General features: G+C 47.5%; 1 protein-coding gene across 1 annotated transcript in view; it reads right to left on the bottom strand.

The window, feature by feature from the left end:
• The window catches only part of LOC110519438, a 197,020-nt gene that overhangs the window by 110,300 nt on the left and 74,652 nt on the right, over positions 1-12,068 (bottom strand). Inside the window, exons 12-13 of the mRNA XM_036964548.1 lie at positions 8,258-8,374; positions 3,085-3,183 (exon numbers count right to left, since the gene is read on the bottom strand). Of these exons, the coding sequence (XP_036820443.1) occupies positions 3,085-3,183; positions 8,258-8,374 (216 nt within the window). The remainder of the gene's footprint in view (positions 1-3,084; positions 3,184-8,257; positions 8,375-12,068) is intronic.

Consider the following 12,068-nt stretch of genomic DNA (forward strand, 5'->3'; position numbering starts at 1 on the left):
CTCTACCTGACCACTTCATATTCAACTCTACCTGACCACTCCATTTCCTGTCCTGAAATTCAACTCTACCAGACCACTCCATTTCCTGTCCTGACTAATGTATATTAACATGGTAGTTACCTCAGCGGTAGCTGGCAGGACAGTAGACTACAGACTATATTAACATGGTAGTTACCTCAGCGGTAGCTGGCAGGACAGTAGACTACAGACTATATTAACACGGTAGTTACCTCAGCGGTAGCTGGCAGGACAGTAGACTACAGACTAATGTATATTAACATGGTAGTTACCTCAGCAGTAGCTGGCAGGACAGCAGACTACAGACTATATTAACATGGTAGTTACCTCAGCGGTAGCTGGCAGGACAGTAGACTACATACTATATTAACACGGTAGTTACCTCAGCGGTAGCTGGCAGGACAGTAGACTACAGACTAATGTATATTAACATGGTAGTTACCTCAGCGGTAGCTGGCAGGACAGTTGACTACAGACTATATTAACATGGTAGTTACCTCAGCGGTAGCTGGCAGGACAGTAGACTACAGACTATATTAACATGGTAGTTACCTCAGCGGTAGCTGGCAGGACAGTAGACTACAGACTATATTAACACGGTAGTTACCTCAGCGGTAGCTGGCAGGACAGTAGACTACAGACTAATGTATATTAACATGGTAGTTACCTCAGCAGTAGCTGGCAGGACAGCAGACTACAGACTATATTAACATGGTAGTTACCTCAGCGGTAGCTGGCAGGACAGTAGACTACATACTATATTAACACGGTAGTTACCTCAGCGGTAGCTGGCAGGACAGTAGACTACAGACTAATGTATATTAACATGGTAGTTACCTCAGCGGTAGCTGGCAGGACAGTTGACTACAGACTATATTAACATGGTAGTTACCTCAGCGGTAGCTGGCAGGACAGTAGACTACAGACTATATTAACCTGTTAAATCTACCCCCACCTTTTTTGAAAATTCTGTTAAAAATCGCGCAACTTTTCAGCGTCCTGCTACTCATGCCAGGAATATAGTATATGCATATGATTAGTATGTGTGGATAGAAAACACTCTGAAGTTTATAAAACTGGTTAAATCACGGCTGTGACTATAACAGAGCGTGTGTTTCATTGAAAAACGCAAGAAAAACTGCTCTCTGAAAGCAAAAAATAATTTCCATAAGTCACTTCCACCAGTTGTTAAAGGAGAACAGAATTTAATGGAAATTTGCCTGCACTTCATACAAATTCCGCACGATGGCGCCATTGTACTAATTTTCAATCGAATTAATTGTTGGAAAATCCATCTGTCTGACCCCAAGTTTTCCAGTCTTCACCCGGATGCAGTTCAAGGAGAGATCAGATTGCATTGTTTTTGAAGTGAGGACCTATTGAAGAGACATCGCCCTGTAATCGTTTTGATAGATTATAAACGTTTACTAATACCTAAAGTTGGATTACAAAAGGATTTCGAAGTGTTTTGTGAAAGTTTATCGTCGACTTTTTTAATTTTAAAAAATTACGCAGCGTTTAAAAACGATGAATTTTTCTGAATGACACTACTTCAATACAAAGCTATTTTGGGTATATATGGACCGATTTAAACGAAAAAAAGACCCAATAGTGATGTTTATGGGGCATATAGGAGTGCCAAGAAAGAAGCTCGTCTAAGGTAATGAATGTTTTATATTTTATTTCTGCGTTTTGGGTAGCGCCGTCTATCGCAAAATCTGTTGTTTACGTGTCGAGCTGGCATTTTGGGGGGTGCATGCTATCAGATAATAGCTTCTGATGCTTTCGCCGAAAAGCATTTTAAAAATCTGACTTGCTGGCTAGGTTCACAACGAGTGTAGCTTTAATTTAATACCCTGCTTGTGAATTTTGATCAAGGTTTGAGTTTTAACGAGTACATTTAGCATTTAGCGTAGCGCATTTGCATTTCCAGGTGCCTACTTGGGACATGTGCGTCTCAAGTAGATTCAAGAAGTTTAACATGGTAGTTACCTCAGCAGTAGCTGGCAGGACAGTAGAATACAGACTATATTAACATGGTAGTTACCTCAGCGGTAGCTGGCAGGACAGTAGACTGACTACAGACTATATTAACATGGTAGTTACCTCAGCGGTAGCTGGCAGGACAGTAGACTACATACTATATTAACACGGTAGTTACCTCAGCGGTAGCTGGCAGGACAGTAGACTACAGACTAATGTATATTAACATGGTAGTTACCTCAGCGGTAGCTGGCAGGACAGTTGACTACAGACTATATTAACATGGTAGTTACCTCAGCGGTAGCTGGCAGGACAGTAGACTACAGACTATATTAACATGGTAGTTACCTCAGCAGTAGCTGGCAGGACAGTAGACTACAGACTATATTAACATGGTAGTTACCTCAGCGGTAGCTGGCAGGACAGTAGACTGACTACAGACTATATTAACATGGTAGTTACCTCAGCGGTAGCTGGCAGGACAGTAGACTACAGACTATATTAACATGGTAGTTACCTCAGCGGTAGCTGGCAGGACAGTAGACTACAGACTATATTAACATGGTAGTTACCTCAGCGGTAGCTGGCAGGACAGTAGACTACAGACTATATTAACATGGTAGTTACCTCAGCAGTAGCTGGCAGGACAGTAGACTACAGACTATATTAACATGGTAGTTACCTCAGCGGTAGCTGGCAGGACAGTAGACTGACTACAGACTATATTAACATGGTAGTTACCTCAGCGGTAGCTGGCAGGACAGTAGACTGACTACAGACTATATTAACATGGTAGTTACCTCAGCGGTAGCTGGCAGGACAGTAGACTGACTACAGACTATATTAACATGGTAGTTACCTCAGCGGTAGCTGGCAGGACAGTAGACTACAGACTATATTAACACGGTAGTTACCTCAGCGGTAGCTGGCAGGACAGTAGACTGACTACAGACTATATTAACATGGTAGTTACCTCAGCGGTAGCTGGCAGGACAGTAGACTACAGACTATATTAACATGGTAGTTACCTCAGCGGTAGCTGGCAGGACAGTAGACTACAGACTATATTAACACGGTAGTTACCTCAGCGGTAGCTGGCAGGACAGTAGACTCCAGACCTGTGATGGTACTCTGCAGAAGGTTGACAGCGTCCTCACAGTGACTGGTTAGCTGTTCCACTCTCTGAAACACCACCGTCAGTAACAGAGACACACAGACACACTGTTCAACCACATGGAAGACAACTATACAAAGACCGAGAGACAGACAGACAGATAACTAAGCACAGACAACTTTAGTCATCTCCGGTAAGACACTCACAGCAGCACGTGGTTGCCATGGCGCCGTAAAGCAGCCTAAACAGAGAGTTCTGGAAAGTTGGACATTTTTTTGATTGATTTTGTTTTTGATAAGTCATTGATTTGATTGGATATATCCGGTTGTTTTTACAGGAGTTGCAGGACTGACAGCAGGATGACTTGTCCGGTTTGGCTAGCTAGCTACCTGGCTAACGTTTGATGTATCTCAGCACTGACGACAGGATGACTTGTCCGGGTTTGGCTAGCTAGCTACCTGGCTAACGTTTGATGTATCTCAGCACTGACGGCAGGTTGACTTGTCCGGTTTGGCTAGCTAGCTACCTGGCTAACGTTTGATGTATCTCAGCACTGACGGCAGGATGACTTGTCCGGTTTGGCTAGCTAGCTACCTGGCTAACGTTTGACGTATCTCAGCACTGACGGCAGGTTGACTTGTCCGGTTTGGCTAGCTAGCTACCTGGCTAACGTTTGATGTATCTCAGCACTGACGGCAGGTTGACTTGTCCGGGTTTGGCTAGCTAGCTACCTGGCTAACGTTTGATGTATCTCAGCACTGATGGCAGGTTGACTTGTCCGGGTTTGGCTAGCTAGCTACCTGGCTAACGTTTGATGTATCTCAGCACTGACGGCAGGTTGACTTGTCCGGTTTGGCTAGCTAGCTACCTGGCTAACGTTTGATGTATCTCAGCACTGACGGCAGGTTGACTTGTCCGGTTTGGCTAGCTAGCTACCTGGCTAACGTTTGATGTATCTCAGGACTGAAAGCAGGTTGACTTGTTCGGTTTGGCTAGCTAGCTACCTGGCTAACGTTTGATGTATCTCAGCACTGACGGCAGGTTGACTTGTCCGGTTTGGCTAGCTAGCTACCTGGCTAACGTTTGATGTATCTCAGCACTGACGGCAGGTTGACTTGTCCGGTTTGGCTAGCTAGCTACCTGGCTAACGTTTGATGTATCTCAGCACTGACGGCAGGTTGACTTGTCCAGTTTGGCTAGCTAGCTACCTGGCTAACGTTTGATGTATCTCAGCACTGACGGCAGGTTGACTTGTCCGGTTTGGCTAGCTAGCTACCTGGCTAACGTTTGATGTATCTCAGCACTGACGGCAGGTTGACTTGTCCGGTTTGGCTAGCTAGCTACCTGGCTAACGTTTGATGTATCTCAGCACTGACGGCAGGTTGACTTGTCCGGTTTGGCTAGCTAGCTACCTGGCTAACGTTTGATGTATCTCAGCACTGACGGCAGGTTGACTTGTTCGGGTTGGCTAGCTAGCTACCTGGCTAACGTTTGATGTATCTCAGCACTGACGGCAGGTTGACTTGTCCGGTTTGGCTAGCTAGCTACCTGGCTAACGTTTGATGTATCTCAGCACTGACGGCAGGTTGACTTGTCGGGTTTGGCTAGCTAGCCACCTGGCTAACGTTTGATGTATCTCAGCACTGACGGCAGGATGACTTGTCCGGGTTTGGCTAGCTAGCTACCTGGCTAACGTTTGATGTATCTCAGCACTGACGGCAGGATGACTTGTCCGGGTTTGGCTAGCTAGCTACCTGGCTAACGTTTGATGTATCTCAGCACTGACGGCAGGTTGTCTTGTCCGGTTTGGCTAGCTAGCTACCTGGCTAACGTTTGATGTATCTCAGGACTGACGGCAGGTTGACTTGTCGGGTTTGGCTAGCTAGCCACCTGGCTAACGTTTGATGTATCTCAGCACTGACGGCATGTTGACTTGTCCGGTTTGGCTAGCTAGCTACCTGGCTAACGTTTGATGTATCTCAGCACTGTGGCTAGCTAGCTAGCTGGATAACGTTTGATGTATCTCAGCACTGACGGCAGGTTGACTTGTCCGGTTTGGCTAGCTAGCTACCTGGCTAACGTTTGATGTATCTCAGGACTGACGGCAGGTTGACTTGTCGGGTTTGGCTAGCTAGCCACCTGGCTAACGTTTGATGTATCTCAGCACTGACGGCAGGATGACTTGTCCGGGTTTGGCTAGCTAGCTACCTGGCTAACGTTTGATGTATCTCAGCACTGACGGCAGGATGACTTGTCCGGGTTTGGCTAGCTAGCTACCTGGCTAACGTTTGATGTATCTCAGCACTGACGGCAGGTTGACTTGTCCGGTTTGGCTAGCTAGCTACCTGGCTAACGTTTGATGTATCTCAGCACTGACGGCAGGTTGACTTGTCCGGTTTGGCTAGCTAGCTACCTGGCTAACGTTTGATGTATCTCAGCACTGACGGCATGTTGACTTGTCCGGTTTGGCTAGCTAGCTACCTGGCTAACGTTTGATGTATCTCAGCACTGACGTCAGGTTGACTTGTCAGGGTTTGGCTAGCTAGCCACCTGGCTAACGTTTGATGTATCTCAGCACTGACGGCAGGTTGACTTGTCCGGTTTGGCTAGCTAGCCACCTGGCTAACGTTTGATGTATCTCAGCACTGACGGCAGGTTGACTTGTCCGGTTTGGCTAGCTAGCTACCTGGCTAACGTTTGATGTATCTCAGCACTGACGGCAGGTTGTCTTGTCCGGTTTGGCTAGCTAGCTAGCTGGATAACGTTTGATGTATCTCAGCACTGACGGCAGGTTGACTTGTCCGGTTTGGCTAGCTAGCTAGCTGGATAACGTTTGATGTATCTCAGCACTGACGGCAGGTTGACTTGTCCGGTTTGGCTAGCTAGCTACCTGGCTAACGTTTGATGTATCTCAGCACTGACGGCAGGTTGACTTGTCAGGGTTTGGCTAGCTAGCTACCTGGCTAACGTTTGATGTATCTCAGCACCGGCTGCTTGTTGATCAATGAGACCTGACTGCATTGTGTAAATGTCAGAGAGCTCGTAGTGAGGGTGACTACTGCTCTGGACTGATGTGTGGTGGGCTGTTGGCGCTGAAGAGCAGCATCAGAGGGAGCACCTACGTGGGTGATACACGTTAGATGTGGAGGTATGATGTCCAGGCTACAGAGAGGATGAGCTGAGGAAGATAGCAGGGTCAGCAAGCCATCTCCATCACCTGGCTTCAACATCACCTATTTGCATCATCACCTAGCTTCACCATCACTTAGCTTCATCATCACCTAGCTTCACCATCAGCATCACCTGGCTTCACCATCACCTGGCTTCACCATCACCATCACCTAGCTTCACCATCGCCTGGCTTCACCATCACCATCACCTGGCTTCAACATCACCTGGTCTCACCATCACCTGGCTTCACCATCACCTGGCTTCACCATCACCTGGCTTCACCATCACCTGGCTTCACCATCACCTAGCTTCACCATCACCATCACCTAGCTTCACCATCACCTAGCTTCACCATCACCTGGCTTCACCATCACCTGGCATCACAATCACCTGGCTTCACCATCACCTAGCTTCACCATCACCTGGCTTCACCACCACCTAGCTTCACCATCACCTAGCTTCACCATCACCTGGCTTCACCATCATCTATCTTCATCATCACCTGGCTTCAACATCACCGGGCTTCATCATCACCATCACCTAGCATCACCATCACCTATCTTCATCATCACCTAGCCTCACCATCACCTAGCTTCACCATCACCTAGCATCACCATCACCATCACCTAGCTTCACCATCACCTGGCTTCACCATCACCTGGCTTCACCATCACCTGGCTTCACCATCACCTGGTCTCACCATCACCTGGTCTCACCATCACCTGGCTTCACCATCACCTGGCTTCACCATCACCTAGCTTCATCATCACCTGGCTTCACCATCACCTGGCTTCATCATCACCATCACCTAGCATCACCATCACCTATCTTCATCATCACCATCACCTAGCTTCACCATCACCTGGCATCACCATTACCTAGCTTCACCATCACCTGGCTTCACCATCACCTGGTCTCACCATCACCTAGCTTCACCATCACCTGGCTTCACCATCATCTGGCTTCACCATCACCTGGTCTCACCATCACCTAGCTTCACCATCACCTGGCTTCACCATCACCTAGCATCACCATCACCTGGCTCCACCATCACCAAGCTTCACCATCACCTGGCTTCACCATCATCTATCTTCCTCATCACCTGGCTTCACCATCACCTGGCTTCACCATCACCTGGCTTCACCATCACCTGGCTTCACCATCAACTGGCTTCACCATCATCTATCTTCATCATCACCTGGCTTCACCATCACCTAGCTTCACCATCACCTAGCATCACCATCACCTATCTTCATCATCACCATCACCTAGCCTCACCATCACCTAGCTTCACCATCACCTAGCTTCACCATCACCTGGCTTCACCATCACCTAGCTTCACCATCACCAGGCCTCACCATCACCTGGCTTCACCATCACCTAGCTTCACCATCACCTGGTCTCACCATCACCAGGCTTCACCATCACCTGGCTTCACCATCACCTGGCTTCATCATCACCTAGCATCACCATCACCTGGCTTCACCATCACCTGGCTTCATCATCACCTAGCATCACCATCACCTATCTTCATCATCACCATTACCTAGCCTCACCATCACCTAGCTTCACCATCAGCTGGCTTCACCATCACCATCACCTAGCTTCATCATCACCTAGCATCACCATCACCTATCTTCATCATCACCATCACCTAGCCTCACCATCACCTAGCTTCACCATCACCTAGCTTCACCATCACCTGGCTTCACCATCACCATCACCTAGCTTCACCATCACCTGACTTCACCATCACCTGGTCTCACCATCACCTAGCTTCACCATCACCTGGCTTCACCATCACCTGGTCTCACCATCACCTAGCATCACCATCACCTAGCTTCACCATCACCTAGCTTCACCATCACCTAGCATCACCAGGCCTCACCATCACCTAGCTTCACCATCACCTGGTCTCACCATCACCAGGCTTCACCATCACCTGGCTTCACCATCAACATCATATCTCACCGTTCTGAAGCAGACCCAGGCGCTGTGTGAAAAGGGGAAGGATCCATCAAACTCAGTAGGTAGCTGAGACACCTCCACATGTTTATAGAGAGACTTCAGAGAGGTCAACAACTCCACCTGGATAGAAAGGGGAGAAATAGGAGGAGGGGGAGAGGGAGAGGGCGAGAGAGAAAGAGAAAGAGAAAGAGAGAGAGAGAGAGAAGAGAAGAGAAGAGAAGAGAAGAGAAGAGAAGAGAAGAGAAGAGAAGAGAGGGGAAGAGAAGAGAAGAGAAGAGAGAGAGAGAGAGATAGAGGGAGGGAGGGAGATAAAGAGGGGAGAGAGAGAGGAGAGGGGGGAGAGGTGTGAGAGAGACAGAGGGAGGGATAGAGAGGAGATATTTAGGACAACAATACCACCACACCACTAGCAGCAGCAAACCAATGAAGGTTTGTAACAAGACAACAACTCAATACTAAATACATTACAACAGCCCCTCAACACTCTGCCAGACAGAACTCAATACATTACAACAGCCCCTCAACACTCTGCCAGACAGAACTCAATACATTACAACAGCCCCTCAACACTCTGCCAGACAGAACTCAATACATTACAACAGCTCCTCAACACTCTGCCAGACAGAACTCAATACATAACAACAGCCCCTCAACACTCTGCCAGACAGAACTCAATACATAACAACAGCCCCTCAACACTCTGCCAGACAGAACGCAATACATTACAACAGCCCCTCAACACTCTGCCAGACAGAACTCAATACTAAATACATTACAACAGCCCCTCAACACTCTGCCAGACAGATCTCAATACATTACAACAGCCCCTCAACACTCTGCCAGACAGAACTCAATACATTACAACAGCTCCTCAACACTCTGCCAGACAGAACTCAATACATAACAACAGCCCCTCAACACTCTGCCAGACATAACTCAATACATAACAACAGCCCCTCAACACTCTGCCAGACAGAACTCAATACATTACAACAGCCCCTCAACACTCTGCCAGACAGAACTCAATACTAAATACATTACAACAGCCCCTCAACACTCTGCCAGACAGATCTCAATACTAAATACATTCCAACAGCCCCTCAACACTCTGCCAGACAGAACTCAATACATAACAACAGCCCCTCAACACTCTGCCAGACATAACTCAATACATAACAACAGCCCCTCAACACTCTGCCAGACAGAACTCAATACATTACAACAGCCCCTCAACACTCTGCCAGACAGAACGCAATACATTACAACAGCCCCTCAACACTCTGCCAGACAGAACTCAATACTAAATACATTACAACAGCCCCTCAACACTCTGCCAGACAGATCTCAATACATTACAACAGCCCCTCAACACTCTGCCAGACAGAACTCAATACATTACAACAGCTCCTCAACACTCTGCCAGACAGAACTCAATACATAACAACAGCCCCTCAACACTCTGCCAGACATAACTCAATACATAACAACAGCCCCTCAACACTCTGCCAGACAGAACTCAATACATTACAACAGCCCCTCAACACTCTGCCAGACAGAACTCAATACTAAATACATTACAACAGCCCCTCAACACTCTGCCAGACAGATCTCAATACTAAATACATTCCAACAGCCCCTCAACACTCTGCCAGACAGAACTCAATACTACATACATTACAACAGCCCCTCAACACTCTGCCAGACAGATCTCAATACATTACAACAGCCCCTCAACACTCTGCCAGACAGAACGCAATACATTACAACAGCCCCTCAACACTCTGCCAGACAGAACTCAATACATTACAACAGCCCCTCAACACTCTGCCAGACAGATCTCAATACATTACAACAGCCCCTCAACACTCTGCCAGACAGAACTCAATACATTACAACAGCCCCTCAACACTCTGCCAGACAGAACTCAATACATAACAACAGCCCCTCAACACTCTGCCAGACAGAACTCAATACTACATACATTACAACAGCCCCTCAACACTCTGCCAGACAGATCTCAATACATTACAACAGCCCCTCAACACTCTGCCAGACAGAACGCAATACATTACAACAGCCCCTCAACACTCTGCCAGACAGAACTCAATACATTACAACAGCCCCTCAACACTCTGCCAGACAGATCTCAATACATTACAACAGCCCCTCAACACTCTGCCAGACAGAACTCAATACATTACAACAGCCCCTCAACACTCTGCCAGACAGAACTCAATACATAACAACAGCCCCTCAACACTCTGCCAGACAGAACTCAATACATAACAACAGCTCCTCAACACTCTGCCAGACAGAACTCAATACATAACAACAGCCCCTCAACACTCTGCCAGACAGATCTCAATACATTACAACAGCCCCTCAACACTATGCCAGACAGAACTCAATACATTACAACAGCCCCTCAAGACTCTGCCAGACAGATCTCAATACATTACAACAGCCCCTCAACACTCTGCCAGACAGAACGCAATACATTACAACAGCCCCTCAACACTCTGCCAGACAGAACTCAATACATTACAACAGCCCCTCAACACTCTGCCAGACAGATCTCAATACATTACAACAGCCCCTCAACACTCTGCCAGACAGAACGCAATACATTACAACAGCCCCTCAACACTCTGCCAGACAGAACTCAATACATTACAACAGCCCCTCAACACTCTGCCAGACAGATCTCAATACATTACAACAGCCCCTCAACACTCTGCCAGACAGAACTCAATACATTACAACAGCCCCTCAACACTCTGCCAGACAGAACTCAATACATAACAACAGCCCCTCAACACTCTGCCAGACAGAACTCAATACTACATACATTACAACAGCCCCTCAACACTCTGCCAGACAGATCTCAATACATTACAACAGCCCCTCAACACTCTGCCAGACAGAACGCAATACATTACAACAGCCCCTCAACACTCTGCCAGACAGAACTCAATACATTACAACAGCCCCTCAACACTCTGCCAGACAGATCTCAATACATTACAACAGCCCCTCAACACTCTGCCAGACAGAACTCAATACATTACAACAGCCCCTCAACACTCTGCCAGACAGAACTCAATACATAACAACAGCCCCTCAACACTCTGCCAGACAGAACTCAATACATAACAACAGCTCCTCAACACTCTGCCAGACAGAACTCAATACATAACAACAGCCCCTCAACACTCTGCCAGACAGAACTCAATACATTACAACAGCCCCTCAACACTATGCCAGACAGAACTCAATACATTACAACAGCCCCTCAAGACTCTGCCAGACAGAATGCAATACATTACAACAGCCCCTCAACACTCTGCCAGACAGAACTCAATACATTACAACAGCCCCTCAACACTCTGCCAGACAGAACTCAATACATTACAACAGCCCCTCAACACTCTGCCAGACAGAACTCAATACATTACAACAGCCCCTCAACACTCTGCCAGACAGAACTCAATACATTACAACAGCCCCAGGCGTAAAACCAGGTCTCTGTGTGTTACCTGTGCTGCTGAGGATTTCTCCAGGCGTAGAACCAGGTCTCTGTGTTACCTGTACGGCTGAGGGTTTCTCCAGGCGAAGAACCAGGTCTCTGTGTGTTACCTGTACGGCTGAGGGTTTCTCCAGGCGTAGAACCAGGTCTCTGTGTGTTACCTGTACGGCTGAGGGTTTCTCCAGGCGTAGAACCAGGTCTCTGTGTGTTACCTGTACGGCTGAGGGTTTCTCGAGGCGTAGAACCAGGTCTCTGTGTGTTACCTGTACGGCTGAGGGTTTCTCCAGG

This window comes from Oncorhynchus mykiss, chromosome 26 (genome assembly GCF_013265735.2).
Source record: "Oncorhynchus mykiss isolate Arlee chromosome 26, USDA_OmykA_1.1, whole genome shotgun sequence".
NCBI classification, from domain to species: Eukaryota; Metazoa; Chordata; class Actinopteri; order Salmoniformes; family Salmonidae; genus Oncorhynchus; species Oncorhynchus mykiss.